The sequence below is a fragment of the Coptis chinensis genome, chromosome 3 (genome assembly GCF_015680905.1).
Source record: "Coptis chinensis isolate HL-2020 chromosome 3, ASM1568090v1, whole genome shotgun sequence".
Classification (NCBI taxonomy): Eukaryota; Viridiplantae; Streptophyta; class Magnoliopsida; order Ranunculales; family Ranunculaceae; genus Coptis; species Coptis chinensis.
This window is the reverse complement of record NC_141458.1, coordinates 4,301,107-4,317,690: the sequence shown is the minus strand read 5'-3', so window position 1 is coordinate 4,317,690 and position 16,584 is coordinate 4,301,107. Positions and strand designations below refer to the sequence as shown.

The window sequence follows — 16,584 nt, the reverse complement described above, 5'->3', positions numbered from 1 at the left end:
GAGATATATCAAATATTTCCATATCGTGTATCCAAAAAAACAATATATATCGGCAATATTTTGAGCCTTGGTCCTTACCAACTACTTACCAACTAGTAAAAATTTATGTATTCCCTCCCCCCATGCCTTTTTTACTCCGGAGTTTTAGTCAACTTTAAACAGAAACTTAATTTAAACAGAAAAACCGAAGGAAACAAAACAAATAGAAAAAACAGGATAAGAAACTAACAAATTTCATATATATACGTACTTACATATTTGTTACATACAACAATATGCTATCAGTTCAAGATTTCACGTAGAACTTTCCATATATCTTTGTCTTGTAACGTAGCATACAAAGTGCAGAGAGCTCGACCAGCAACTTTCCATACAAAGTTGCACTTGCCCACTCCATTGGTTTTTGCATAATCATAAGTTACGTGGAAAATTGCAAGAGCCTCATTATATATGACTTCTTTCTCCCTCGTACTATCATCAAACTCCGTTGTCCCATATAATATCTGCATAAAACCAATCAATAATTATACCTGATGCAGTAATTGTTCCGGAAGGCCTCAACTTCTAACTCAATACACAAAAAAGGGATAGTTAGGCAGAAAATTGGAAAAAAAGACTACGAAGCATCTCCAGGATGAAGAACCATCACACATCCCCTTTACCTGCTTATATTTTTGTATAACGTCCTTGGCAGCGATATCTTTTGCCTCCTTGTCTTTGATTTCCATGACACTTGTCATTTCAGCTCTGTATTGCACATAAAGTTTCTGCCACTTATCCTCACAGCTTGAAGGAACGACTTGTTCTCTAAAACAAGGGAGTTTCCATGCGTCTATAATACAGAATGAAAAAATATTAGCATTCACACAGATAAATTTGGCGTAAAATGGTTATTTTTCTGTATTGATCTCTCTCCTAAGTCTGCTCTAATCAACCTCTAAAGTTTCCCGAGTATTTGTGATGATTTGCCAGGATTTCATATTTCAAAACGGTCTTACATGTGCTTAGACTAGCTGTGAAGGAAAGTGAAACTATAAAAAACTCACATTACATACAGTACAATCAATACTTTAAAGGAAGATTTCCATACAAAAAAGCTATCTTCTCATTTATTATATATTTTTTTTAACTTTGAGTAACTGTCATACTGAAAAAATAGAGTTCTCACCATTAGACTGCAGCTCTGTTGTCCGAAATAAATTCACTTCATCATAAATTAGTCCAAGTACAGATTTTGAACAATAACTATTTTGCCTTTCCATGAAATGCGGAAACTTTTCAGCCTTTAACTGCTTGGGAACTACAACCTGCGTACAAAACCAATTGGAACTCACTAGAAGAAGACAATAACATTCAAAAGCAATTTTTCGACCCATGGAACCACCGCCCCCAAATGGTACCAAATCTAGAGGATACTAGGCTACAAATCAATGTAGGACAGATGTGGTACTCCAGAACTCATAATATTCTCGTGCTTTCATGCAATCCTAAAGTTTACAAAGACTACCTTAGGAATTCACAAAATTTCAGCATCAAGCAACATTAGGTCATATCTATTAGCAAATCCTATTTAGGAGGTTTGCTAATGTTTACTCTTATGAGTTTCTGTATAAACCCAATAGGGATGGTTTCTCAGACAACATTTGGGAATTCCTAGAGCAAAGGAGTTTCCAAACACGTAAGGGTCTGAGAAAGCCATTGAGGGTATTTTGGATAATTTTCTCCAAGAGATTTTCTGCTGAAGACTATCAACTATCGGCTTATTACAAAAGGTAGGCATCTGTGAGACTCGAGAGGTATTATCAAACATGGGGATCCATTGTCCCAATTATAGAGGATAAGTACATTAATAGATGTGAATCACAAAATAAAAGGCAGGCATTAAGTTCAGAGAATATAAGTAAAGTGACTAACCTTCTTTCCTGTTTTCGGTGCATCTAAACTATCATAATAAATATCAACCAAATGAACCATATTGTCCCTCAAACGTTGTTTTTCTGATGCACATTCATCGCCTAGTGTCAAAAGACGGTCCATAAAAGCCAACCAGCTATCAGCTGCAGAACCTATTTGGTTACTGGAGGGGGAGAAACAGCTTCAACTGTTACTATTGTGGACGCTTAAAGATGGCATTATAGACACTACATATAGGCACTACAAACAAACACAATAAAACGTAGTAACTCAAATATGCATTAGCAATACTCATTACTCTGTTTAACTTGCCTCTGAGTATGGAGAAAAGAAATGAAAGGTAAACATGTTAAAAGGAATCAGGCATTTGACACAACAAGCTATTCAAAATTTCAGTCCAACTCTGACAACATTGATCCCCATAGTTTCCAGTAAACTTTTAATTGGATTGACGATTATAGTAGTAAAATCTTTGTCATCAGACAATAGATACAACAGATTTAGGTGTAGGCCGTGTTAACTACTGCCTTGGTTTTTAAAAAAATGGCATTGAACGGCAATTCAAGTGTCTCTCCAATATCTTATGCTCAATTATATCTTTTGACTTTTGCCACTTTGGTAAAAAGATCAATGATGTACATAAAGTTTAAGCCTACTGATACACTTGAAAAAAATTACTATAAACAAACACTATTAATGATGTTACTTAACATAGAGGAATATCAGCATATGTTTCAGTGATAAATCAAGAACGACATTAGCTTGACCAAGACCCAACAAAGCACAATTCAAAACTTTAAGAGACTAATATTTTAAGATAAGATCACAAACCTTGAGCTAAATCTCGCTGTTAAAAATTTCTGGATAAGGATGTCCTCCAATTCGTTGTCAGATCAAACCAATTGGCTTAGGCTGGAAGGTACTTTTGGTAGAATGTTTCCGTCTCCAAGGTTCACTTGGATTGTACAATTCCAATAGCTGGAAAGTTGAAATATCTTAATCATTGTTCTCCTACACTGAATCAAAATTCTAATATATACAGCATGCACGTACAAAATTTATCATACACTTGAGGTAATTATATTTCAACAACTATGAAAACTTGTGAAGGGAAAGGAAAGTGCATAGTTTTTCAAAGAGGAAAACAAATGTGACTCAGTAAAGATATATAGACACAGTGGCGAAGCCACATTGAACTGACCTGTGACACGTTCCCCAGGTGAAATACTCTATATAAAGTTACTATATATCTTATAGTGTCACCTGTTATTCTCCAAAATTACATGTACCACCCATGTTCAAAGTTCAAACACCACTATACTGTACATTATTCAGACAATCAGTGCTAACGGGTGGATCCAGGGGGGGCTATAGCCCACCCCAACTTTCCTAAAATAAAATTTTTAATAGTGTTAATAGTGTATAATCAACCCAAAAAAAATTTGTGTTAGTGTATATTGGTAATAGCTGCCCCACCTTGAATGACAATGCTGGATCCACCTAAGTGCTGAAAGATAACAAGGATCCAAGTTTTAAAATGCCTCATACCATGTTACTATCTAGGCTCATTGTTGTCTTCATTTCACTAAGTTCCTAACTAGGCTCAGTATTGTTTACAATATACTAAGTTGTTAAGTAGACATTATTGCTTAATGTTGTTTGACAGCATGTGCCCCAAGTAAGAAGAAAGATTTTTTTTAGGAAATTCCTATATCATTTTCAACTCTCTATGTAAATGTGCGAGTTTTAAGGATGTAATTGTTAATTACTAACTATTTTTGCATATGTAACGTAAATACTATACGATAGTGTGGTTATTAGTCAATTGTGGTTGTTCGGAAAAAAAATAGTCGCAGATGGTTCTTATAAGTGCCCCACGTAGAATGAATTCCTGACTCTGCCACTGTATATAAGGACATGCCTACCAAAGGGAGAAAAAAAGGTGTAAACAACTCTCATGGTGGACCTAGCCAGTTCAGAGATATTGAAAGAAGTCCAAATAAAACTCAAAAGAAAAAAATCCGTATATTTTTTTAATAATTTATTCAGAAGGGGATTGCGGTGCAATTTGTAGTGTGCTTGACCCCTATATTCTTTTTATGATTTATTTTGGATATCAAATAAAACATATTCTTTAAAAAAAAAAAAAAGAGATAAAATCTATGTAACATGGACACGCCATATTTCAAAGATAATCCTTGTTGGATACGTATGCACGACCGTGTCCTTGTCGGACACATTGTATGCGATATACCCCCACTTTTGATAATTCGCCATGTCATACACTTCGACTCCGTGTCAGATACAAACACACCTATCCGTGTCAAAAAAAAATAAACTGACAAACAATTTATGCAAATGCGATAGAAACTTTTCAAACAATTGATGCAAATGTGATAGTTAAATTTTCAAAAATAAATAAAATGAAATATATGCTACGCACAGTTAAGGGTTTCAAACCACCCAACCACAAGAAGACTTGATAAATATGCTCCTGCCTAAGGTTTCAGCCTCATTGCCAAAATCATCAGTGAGTATGTAACCATTAGAGAAGGCTTATTCTGTTCTATTTGTTCTCTTATTTAGTATCAAGATGGATACTTATTAGTTATTACTACTATGAAAATTGATGAATCAACACTACAAACCTGTGGGTTTGTTGACACCCAGTACATGTCTCCGTCAAAGTCACCCTTTGCTATTTCATCTGCCAATGAACGACAACGTTTTGTAGGAAAGAAAATTGCATATTTGGAGTTTCCAACAATTTCCTTCAAGCCTCTCACAGTGGTTGCGGTTAAAACATGGATATCACCAAAATGAAGTCCAGGGTGCCTGTATACTAGTACATCTCCAGTAACTTCCCCATGGTCTCTGCGGATCGATATAAGCAATAACATTTTAAGTTCACTTGGAGAAGGGAAGAGAAACGAATAAAATTGTGGCTACTCATCCATATATCCATGTTAAGCTTCATAACATACACCTCAGAAGAAAAGCTATGAAGAACAAGATTTATGGACCTACACTTAGTATCTTAAAAGAAGATACATTAAATTATCAGTAGACACTAGAAAACAAATAAGAAATTGCATACTTATAGTGATAGAAAGTAGGGGCTTATTCCAGAGTAGGTTTTATGCAGTTCATCTTGAAGTTGAACGAACGCAAAGACTACAAAAGTATGTAGTTGAGGACAACCTTGCAAACCTTTCAAAGCAGGTACAGCATCGCTTAGTGTCAACAATCAATCTTTCATAGGAAATGATTTCATGTGGGGGTGGGGTACTATAGACAAAACTTGCACCTCTAATATAGCCAAGCAAGTCTATTCAATAAGATATGTATACTATTAACATAATCATCACTAACCCTTATTATCCACATCTACCAAACACTTATGATTGATTCAATGATATCGGCTTATTGCTATGATAGATTCATGTATAGAATATTATAATGCCTAATATAATGTTGTTACTATGGTAGATAGTAGCACATTCTTGTAAATTGGCTCATGCTATTAGAGGTGGTCAAATATTTCGCCCCACTAGAACACTAGAAGATGGAGTTTTACTGTACGTCATGATCACCAAACATACTCAGGGTATATATGGTGATTAAAGACAAGCTACTGTTACTCACAGTATGATGCAAACTTCGTCCCCTTTTAGCCTCCCAGTTGGATCAGCTGTCCCCATCAAATAATAGCACTCGTTAATAGGAAGCTTTCCACCCTTGAGCCCCTTCTTTTCCTCATTCATTATTACCGACAAACGTGTTTTCAGATATGGTTCATCAAGAGGGATCCCAGATAAAATCATCCTTGGAACAAGAAAATCATCCATTTCTCCATACCTCAGTGAAACTACAAAATAAATTAAAGGGATTAGATTAAAGCAACTAAGCAAGAAACTTCAAAACATGAAGAAACGACAAATATATCACCAAAGACAGTTAGGAGATACGTGCTAATGAAGGATGATTACAATCAAATAGATGTTTAAGGAAGCAATGAGAACTCAGACATTGTAACCTTCAATAAGAAACAGAAAGTATAACTTTACCCTGAAACCCCAATTGACAGTGATAAAGTCAAGAAACCGATACAAAAATCACCTGATAAGGCTGCACGCTTATTGGAATGAACTTGTTGTGCATCTTTCAAGGCATTCACTAGAAGTTCCATGAAGAACTCTGTTGGAACCCCACCATAATTAAGAAGTGCAATCAAATACCTTGAAAGATATGATGTTTTTCTTGGTTTCGAGCTGAAGAGAATAAAAGTAAATTAACAAATTAATGATCTCTTAAAAACGTTCCAGAACTGTAACTATCAAAGACAGAACATAACAATATGAACTAAGAAGTTTCATATAGTGCCAATTTTCAGGTAGTCTTAAGTTTGAATTTCCAATCACGGTTCATGGTAGAACTAAGAAAAAACTAGTTGGAGACACTGATGAAACTACTTTTAGTACAATTGTACTATGAAAATTACACTTTGGAACCTTGATTTAATAAAGGAAGATTTGGGCAATACAACCTCTGTAGAACACTACCCTAAGGAAATCAGTCAATTTAAAACATGCATTCTACTTTTGTGTGTGTGTGTGGGGGGGGGGGTATGCTTTCTAGAGGCAGGCACGTCAGGTTGATGCTTCAGATCATAATTTGGTGGACCTCATCAGGGAAGAGGAGATGATAATATATGCTTGTTATGAATCTTTCAGGGAATTTGAATGGATGTACATCAGTTGATTGTGTTGTGAGATTAACGATGGGCATTTTATAGGATAGCCATTAATGGCAATGAAACAACAGTTGAAACAGGTGGCCCACAGCTAAAATGAGAAGTTCCACAGGCACACAACTGATCAATAAGCAAAGCGTCCTGATTGATAGGTTAGTGGGTCTCCTAATCACTATGGGTTAGCTCATGCTGATTTCGAGTAGATCTTATTGAATTTTAAGTATGCTGATGCAGCTCTACATTGACAAAATTCCTTATCAACGTGATGTGAAGGAGAGGGAGGGTGGCACCTTACTGCTCTGGTATTGTAGTATAAATATTGAGTAGGGCTTAAAAACCAATTTCTTTGACTTGGACATTAATTCGTCATGATACACTCTGGAAATGACTAAGTCAAGTCGATAGATAGGAATATCAAATACACAAAAGGAAAAATAAAAATAAAAATAAATAATAGATGACACAACAAACACAACCATGTAGTGTTTATTTACATTACAGATACCTTGTCGAAACAATCTCCAAAGAGTTTGCAGACAGAGTGCCTAAAAGTTTGGGATCTGCCTCAACTTTTATCATTGAAGGACGTATCTGAATTGTTTTTGGCGGAAGCTGCATAATAAGATATATTTTAACGATAAAAAATGACAAACAATATTATACAAAATTACTTATAAGCATATGTGAAGTGTTAATAAGAAAGTGAAACCTACTACTGTACAAAATCACCAACCACCTTATATAACTTGTTTCTGTTGGTTCTTGAAGTTTAGTGCTTTTGATACTTGCATCTGTTATAAAAATATTTCTGCAACTCTTACAACATATTGTTAGTGCAACTTTTTTTATTCAATTAATAGGAGTGAGCTTGTTTTCACGTCAATTTTGTATTCTTAAATATCTTTGTTCTATCAAACCCAGCCTCTAAATATTTAAGAGTGAATCTCCAACTTGGATCTCTCTATAAGAAATCAGTTTTAGCATAAATGAATCTACAAATCACTATGACACAACTAATACCTTCTTGTTGACGAGAAAGGTTCCCTTGACAGCAATACCGTTATGGAACAAACGAGATTGAATTAGCAGTGGCTACAAGGCAAAAAGATAGAACATCACTATGGTGCTAATTAACACCGTCATGGCGTCATATATGACAGGCCACAAAAATAAAACAGAGCTGTCGCTATGAGATGAGCGTACCGGTTCCCGTAAGTGATATTTTTGCTGTGTCAACACTGAAGATTCCCCCTGCTTTTCACCACAATCTAACACCATCTAAAAGTGGAATAACATCCAAGTACAATACAAAACACAGAGAATTGTGGTCAGCAAAATTATATGCGTACTGCTTATTAGTTGAGATCTCAATAAGCATAACCAGTACAAGCATTTGATCATTCAAAACTGTTTTGAGATGTATAAAACAAGGAACACAAACACAGAATAAACCATGTGTGTGTGTGTGTGTGTGGATAACCATATTTAGCAAAATGACAACCAACCTCAGATTCTCTTTGACACATGAATTTTAATTTGTACATGTTTTCTGGACAGTTTACAGCTAGGTCTTCAGATATGAAACCTGTCCCATCCGTAAGTATTAAAGGTTCCCCTTCTTCATTACAAATGCTATTACCGTCAGGATCCTGCAATTTTTAACCACTTTGTCTGTTTAGTTCACAGGCTGGAACACAAATATATGTAAGGATGATGCAGAATTGTCAAAGAGAGTAACCAACCAAAGCACTATCCTCATATGAAAGTAAGAAAGTAAACTTACTAGGCAAGGTATGTCAGAAATCCTTTCAATATTCACTGATGCAAGATCTATGTCTAGCTGGACTGTCTTGGACAAGATAAGAGAAAACCTGCATTCCCAAAATCAGAAAAATAATTTACAATTTTACATGTAACTCACAATAATGAAGGTCCTAAACATTACCAACCTGGCCATATATTTAACCACACTGGAGACCGTATGCACATGCATAAACAAACAACGCGCTTCGTGATTAGTAAATGAAGTATATGGCCCCCTCATATCAGCAAAAGCATTGGCCTCTTTGCAAACAAAGTAACATTTCACTGCCGAGGAAGTTGGATTTTTCTTCTTTTCCTCTTTCCCTCCATCTTTGAAAACTAATTCAAATTAGCAAATAAGAGAAAAAGTTGACAAAGTTAGCAATCTTAAACTAAGTTACCTTGCCGGAACAATTGTAGAGAAGGCATAAAACAACCGCGCACAGAAATGCGTGCAACAAAATCAATCAAATTATGCCTTCATATTTTGGTATCATTTAAGGAAATTGAGGTTTCGCTACTGCTGTATGAAACATTTCACAGAAAGAGATGAGAGTATGAGACAGGTCATCAAGATGAAAAATCCTGTAAATAATTGTACCCACATCCCTTTCTTCCCATGATCCAAGATATGATACAGTGAAATTGTATCTATGTTAATGGAGAAGTTTGGGGAGCCTTGTATCACTTCGATATATATATATGAAAATCAGTGTTTACAATAATAGAAATAGCCTAAAAATATTCGGGAGACGTCCTCCTAGAACTCTAACAGATACACTTCTTGTTTTACTAGGACTATGCATACATGAGCATTCAGAAATAAGTATGTAAAGCTTGACGGAAGCTACTGCTTTCATGTAATCCTTTGCGGCAAGAAATATGAAAGGGGACCAAAAAGGGGAGTAAAAACATAAAAAGGAGAGCCCAATGAGACAATGTTTACAGCAAATAAAGAAAATAAACTTACCAAAAAAACAGAAACGCCTTAAACCCACCAGAATTCCATCTTTTGCAATTGTACGATACTCAGAACTGGATAGGAAATCATTCCCCTCTGCTGACTCTTCTGCAAATTTTACAAGTAAAACATTTTCATCCCCTAAAACCCTCTGGAGATGAGTTCTTTGCTTGTGCAGATAGGGTCCCTGAACAACGAAAAATAATGCAGCTTTTATAAGTTCCAAGGAAACAAATGAGAGCATGAGAGTGGAAGACAATAATGAAAAAGAATCAATCAAGACTAATGAAATACAGCAACTTTTATAAAGGTAAAAATCCTTCTAAATGGCATACCCCGCACTGTCACTCACGATGCGCTCAACCATATACTTTTAGCACAAGAGAAGGAAACATTCTTTGGTAGTAATTGAACAGCCATATGAAGTCATCGATATCCATAAACAGGATGCATGAAACAATGTCCAATAAAATTTGTGGAAAACCCAGAGTACACGAAACTATAATCCGGAATGAATTGTGTACGTGCACAAGGGCCAGAGGTAGCATAAGTTGAAGTCTTAACATCAAAACATAAAGTACAATATTGATACCCTTGAGATAAAAATGATTCAATTAACAGAAAGTATAGTTATGATAGTTTATTAGCACATGCCTACAGTGTGGCATGACAAGTTTACAACACTAGTTTTAGATAGCTCTCCTTGAAAGGTAAAGCATACAACTTGAGGAAAGGTAAAGCATACAACTTGAGGCACAAGCCCATGACGAGAGGCATAAACCTCATGCGTGTACTAATTTTTAAAATTCCAAAAAAAATACATAAATACAAAGTTCTACATCCTACAAATTTAAAATATAACAAGAATTATAAATAAAATCATATAAAGTATGTGTACACAATTAGATATAAAATTTTATTGATCAATAATTCAGTATCTAACTATCTATATGGACATTCTCACCAAAGAATTGTTATGTCATTACTCATTAATAACTGTTAAATAAACATTTTAAAGTTTTACATCCAATGATCCAAATTCCAAATATATTACCGTTCCACCAAAAAAAAAAGGAAAAACGTAGAGTGAGGCTGAGGCATAACAAAGAGTGCATTCACCAAAGCTTGCAATCAAACTTCCAAAAGTAGGATCAGTATCTCTAAGACTCCATTAACATCATTGATCATCAACAGAAATAGAAGCTCCTGTGACTTAAATGAGGGCATAGAATGGTACATCAATACAACTTAAGATGTTGATGCCTGCTTTATAACAAAAATAAAATGCTTTTAAGTGATATTAAAATGTGGACTAAATATTTCGCAATGGAGGCTTACACCTCAATAGTAAAGGGAACACTTTAACGCCTCAGACCCTGAAGCTCATGCCTCCATTGCACAAACGCATTACCCAGCGCTTAAAGAGCATTTTAGGTATGCCTCAAACACCTTTTAAAACACTGACTTCGGGTAAAAACAACAGAAAATGAGGAAACATATAACCAATTCTGCAAGTAATTATGTTGAGAGTAGAGAAACATACACACCTTAAATCTGTATGTTGCATCTGGATCAACATAACAGTGATATAAGTAAGTTCTTCCAGAATCCCAGTCCTCATTCTGCTAATAAGATCAGAGATCGGTGTTTAGTTATCACAAATATTAAGGCAAACAGTTAAGCCCATATCAAATTGTGACGTGCCCATTAAGATAGGAAATTGTGATGTGCCCATTCCTGTTCCCTGAGCATATGGTTATCAGGTAATTACCAAAACCGATACAGTTCATAACACAAGTTACTCAAGCAGCCAACTTGGCGACACATGTTTAGCTTTCGTTGATTAATGATCACCTAAGTTGCGTTCTTTCTCACAGTTGGGCAGGTAATTAAAAATTACCACCAACAACGAACAGCTACGAGAAATAGACCTTCTATTAACTTGATTTCCATAGTTCTTATTGTCTCATAAAACACCAATCACGTTAAAGTGATAAACTAAGTCGATCTTTTAATTCAAAATTCAGATTCAAGGTGTTCAATTACTTGCCATAGTGGGTATTTCTGATCGGTGGAGTGAATCCCAATGATATAAAAATCCCTATTAGTAGTTAAGACCCTGCAATCCTCTAGTATACATTGTAACACCTATCTCATATAGCCCGAACTTTTAACAAAACTGCTTGTCATCATAATATGAAAATGGTAAGTTCCAAGAGGTTGCAGATTTGAGTTTCCAGTTCACCGACAGCACTATGCCTAAAATCTGATATTCATAGCAACACCTCAGCCTAAAATCTCAAGCTATTAAGAACAAGTTCTAACCCAAAAAAAAGGAGTGTTTAATGAAACAACACTTCTGCATTGCCTCATTAACTTATCACAGCATGCACTAGGTGACTCTTTAAATTCCTGAAAAATTTTCTCCAGAGACTTCGAAATTTTCCAAACTCTCAAATGACATACCATTAATGTTGACTAAGACATCTGAATACTATCAAACTCAATGAGCTAGATTGTTGAATATCCATATCAGGCTCTCCAAAAAGATAGACAACATTATGGATTACTTGATACATGATTACACTCTTGTTTCTACTCTGCAACCCAATATTATGCAGTAAAAAAGAAAAATGGTTATTCTTGGGTTCCTGCTTCTTACCTGTGCCTCATATTTAGGAAACATTGAAACAAAAGCAGTGTCTGGAAATGAAGTTTTACCTCCCTCCTGTCTATTTCATAATTTTCATTAGTACATTTGGACCCAAGCACCCTCCAAAGTTCTGACTCAAAAGCTCTGATTGGCATGTTTTGTAGTCTTTGGATCAAATCCACAGTTACAACATCCTCGAGTTTCATCCTGCACATCGAAGTAGCCCAACATACAGTAAACAATTTTCTATATTCAACCATTAAGAGACCAAAAAAAAAAAAATAGAAGAAAAGTATAGATTGTTCAAATTCAGATAAATCAGTAAATTGATAACTCCCAGTAAATTCGTTCCCTTATCTTTTGCAGTTTGGCATATGGTATTACACAAGGTCACAAACACCCAGTGATGACCGGTCCAATGTAACACTAACACCCCCCAAACAAATGATAGGTGTGAAGTTTTCCTGAAAAGGCTATCCTCAGGGTATCACATGCCCCAATCGAAATTTGTCCTTCATTACTAAACTTAAATACGTAACTGTAATTATGAAAACCACCTAGTAGAACTGTAAAACAATATCAACGCCTTAAATGATAAATCTAAGCTAAAAAACACGTAATGGTATTTGTATTATGTAACACCCCGCCAAAACATTATAGAATTTCAACATACCCACATGATCAGGAACCCATCTTCAATGTGCTTTGTTGCCAGCAGCACCACCACCAGTTTTTCATCCCCATTTTTTCTCTCTCTCCCCTTTCTTCTTTCTTACTTATCCTTCTTCATTGTTCTGATTTTAGGGAAGGGTGAAGAGCCTTAGTATGGAGGACTGGAGTAAAGTCAAGTATTGCATAGAAGAGAGAATGAGAAGAAAGAGAGGAAAAATGAGACAACATAGGGAGAAACGTTGGTTCTTTGGGTGGGTTAAGATGAGACAAAGAAGAAGAGTAATAAAGAACATTAAAAGAGAACAGGAGAAGCAGAACAACATAAGAAGAGAAAAAAGGAAGTAGAGTCTAAAAGGAAAAGAAGAAAGCAAAGGATAAAACAAGAAAAAGAGAGATATGAAGAAAAATGTGGTTGCACCGGAAGCCGCGACAATATGGTAGTGGCAGCGAGGTGGTGGTGGTGGTGGAACCCCAAAGTGATGAAGGAGCCCTGTACGGACTGATTTGGTATTTAACTTTTTATACTAACTATAACTAAAGTGCGGTATGAATGCCACGACCAGAAAACTTTCAAATTTGAATATATAAATCAACTCATAGTTGTCTTACTTCCCACAGTAGCTTAAAATTAAGAATGCTTTCCGAAATTCAAGCTTCTCCAAAGCTTCTAGGATAGGTTTATTTGAAATGCCGGGATTCTCATGTCTTGCAGAATTCAAGTTCATTCGACTAGATGTACTTGAAGAGGCCAAGTTTTGTTTTCTCCCCTGTTCTTGCATACACAAAGAATCTGAAACATCATTATCTGCAGCCAAAGTATAAACACAAGGTAAAGACACTGAACAACCAGATCTTAAAAAAAATCTCCTAACAGTTCACCCCATCCGAAAACACATTGCAACCTAACTACGTGTATATCTTCTACTTCATGCAAGAATAAAATATAAAGGCTAGTCTGTATGAAACAACAAGAACTAAGTTTAAAAGATAAGTTGCAATTTATCTTTGATTATGGTTTGAACAATTCAAGGAGGGGAGCAGTTTTTATACTTGTCTTCTTAAAACTTGACGAACTCAAGTTCATATGTCTCAGAGAAACTGGAAAGGTATATAATGTACATTTCCGTTGTACCTCCATATTCAGAGACCAAAAGACCATCCTGTTCGAAAGCCGGATTAGTAAAACCTTTGTTGCCTAGTTGGATATTTTGGACATATGAGTCGCTCTGTTAAAGCTAAGCCCATCAAACACCCAATTTTGACTTGTACACGAAAACACCAAACCTCCTACAGTCCTACCACACACAGCATACAACTTCACAAAGGAATTTCATCACAGGAAGCAATATGATTCAGAAATGAAAATAAACATCCAAAATAGACATTAATAAAAGAAAATGCAACCCGAGATACCTGTATAGCTATGATTCTCATATGGCACAGATGCTAAGAGAGGACCATTTGACATGCTTGTCCTCCTCAAACTTGTAGAGTTTAAGTTCATTTGCTTTTGTGTTGCCAAACTTGGTGAGGATAAACTTGTTTCTCTTCTCATTTCATCCAACTCCAAAGAGTTCAAATTACCATCATCTGTGCACATCATAAATGGCTAACAAACCTTGTTACATTATCAAAAGTAACAGTTCAACACACAAGAATGAAAACAAAAAAACTGTACATCTAACCACAGAAGAACCTACACATAGCACTTGAAACTTGAAAGTTTGAAATAGAAAATGTGACAGTAAACCCATGTATTTCATTAAAAACTAAACTAAATGTGAACCACATTCAATGACTAAAAATCATGAAACCTGTATTCATGGAAAAATCGAAAATTTAAACCTAGTGATAGAACTTAACAAACTCTCCTACTTTGTTTAAGAATAAAAGTTTGGAACCCGTCAACTGAAAATTCACAAAAAAACCACCTACTTAGCATCTTAGCATAAAATTTGAAACTTGGAACCCATTTATGAAACCAGTGTGAGCTCGTTACTTGTAGGTTTGCAGCGTGCATGAAATAAAGATGCCTCCGTCGCTTCTGAAGGCTAAGCCTTCGGCAGCATTAATGCCTCAAAGCACCCAATAACACTTATCTTTCTGCACAGTTCGGCTCTCCTTTGAAAGCAATAAAAATGTTTCAAGTATTTTTTTTTCATGTGTGGTCATTGCGGCATGCATCAAATCAAAATGCACCAGGCCTTTGGTGGCATTAATGCCTCAGTGCACCCAATAATGTTATTCTTTCTGCATAGTATGGCTCTCCTTCGAAAGTAATAAAAATGTTTCTAGTATTTTTCTTTTCATTTATGGAATATGGTTTTCATGTGTGGTCTTATTGGAAAGCACTCGTCGACACATAGATTTTTTTCAAAAACCAACTTGGTTTTCAAAAGTGATTGTCTAGGTAACCATCCTTTAAGGTTAAAAAGATCGGTTTAAGTTGTTGTATCAAACAACAACAACCCCCCTGTAAAGATCATTTGACTTTGCCAATTAAACTCAGAAAGGTTCAACCACCAGATACGTCATAACAGAAAACGAGTCAAAGGAAATAACGTTCTTGATTTATTATCAACGCAAAGGAAATGTAAAATAGGTTTTAAAAAGATTAACGAAATTTACAGGTACCTTGCTGAGATTCAGAGAGAGAACTTTCAGAGTTTTGCAGGTCAGAGAAGAAAACACTTCCTTGACTTGAAAGAGATTCTAAATTCCCAACTACAAAAGTTATATAATCAGATAGACTTCGAAATTTCTGAAGTATTCTCAGAGCTGCTTCCTCCCCAAGGACTGCAAGTTTTCTCCTTCCTTTCGCATCTAATGGTGGCATTGTTTTTTCCTCGTAGATTCTTCTGAGGGCTTTCTCCATCGAAAGTGGAAGAGGCACTTCTACACAAGGACCCCCAAAAAAACAAAAAAATCAAAACAAATGAAAACAGACCATCTTGCATAAGCAAACCGTATAACATAAAATCTAAAATCAACTCCCTAGATAAAGACCATTAACATTTCAAATTTTCCAACTAAAAATGAACGCACACACATATAAGACACATACTCTCCTTTATTTTACCATACTCAAGACTATCAAATGTCACAATAATGTACAAACGAGCATGCCATATATAAACAAAAGAAACTGATATACCTTCATAACTTGGGCTATGATCTGAACTCATAAAACTTGAAGAGTTGAAGTTCAACACTTGTCTCGGTGATCTTGAACACGCAAAACTTCCTCTTCCACTTCCCCACGTTTCCTCCAAACTCAAAGATTGCAATATATCATCATCTGCGCCCATGACATAAATGCACAATTAACATACACCATAAAACACTAATTAACAAAAATAAAAACTTGAAAAGTTGGTACAAATATCCAAACTTGATACCCTTCACATATCAATCAAAACACCTAAACTAAGATTCTACCACATACCCAAAATAATAAATAAATAAAAAAAAAAGAGAGCACTGTAGTGCTTAACTAGGAACAGTTGGACCAGAGACAGAAGCATGTGGTTGAGTAGAAAAAGAGTCAGAAACTGCATGCATGTAATCAATATAATCAGATAGATTCTGAAATCTTTGAAGTAACTTGAAAGCAGGTGCTTCTCCAAGAATAGCAAGTTGTTGTCTTTCTCTAAAATGAAGTTGTGGCATTAAGTATTCGTTGTAGATTATTCTTAGTTGTTTTTCTATTGAAGGTGGTAGCTCTACATCATTTTCTTTTGAGCTAGAGAAACAAGTGCTCGCCATTTTTTTTTGAGACTTGAGAGAGAGAGAGAGAGTGAGAGTGATGAAATGGGAAACAGTTGCTTC

At 35.5% G+C, this 16,584-nt stretch overlaps 1 protein-coding gene across 1 annotated transcript; it reads right to left on the bottom strand.

Moving 5' to 3' along the window:
- Window positions 1–217: 217 nt before the first annotated feature.
- LOC147507397 (putative RNA-dependent RNA polymerase 5) lies at window positions 218–16,569 on the bottom strand. Its single transcript, XM_086600112.1, is given in 23 exon segments — window positions 218–503; window positions 663–832; window positions 1,169–1,307; window positions 1,915–2,077; window positions 2,746–2,807; window positions 2,809–2,892; window positions 4,563–4,788; window positions 5,560–5,782; window positions 6,034–6,185; window positions 7,173–7,279; window positions 7,688–7,759; window positions 7,871–7,945; window positions 8,173–8,316; window positions 8,451–8,538; window positions 8,617–8,809; window positions 9,441–9,618; window positions 10,979–11,053; window positions 12,153–12,291; window positions 13,366–13,561; window positions 14,170–14,346; window positions 15,391–15,651; window positions 15,911–16,054; window positions 16,251–16,569. Coding segments are annotated over 23 exon segments (3,561 nt in total). The 5' UTR covers window positions 16,522–16,569; the 3' UTR covers window positions 218–281.
- Between the last annotated feature and the right edge of the window lie 15 nt (window positions 16,570–16,584).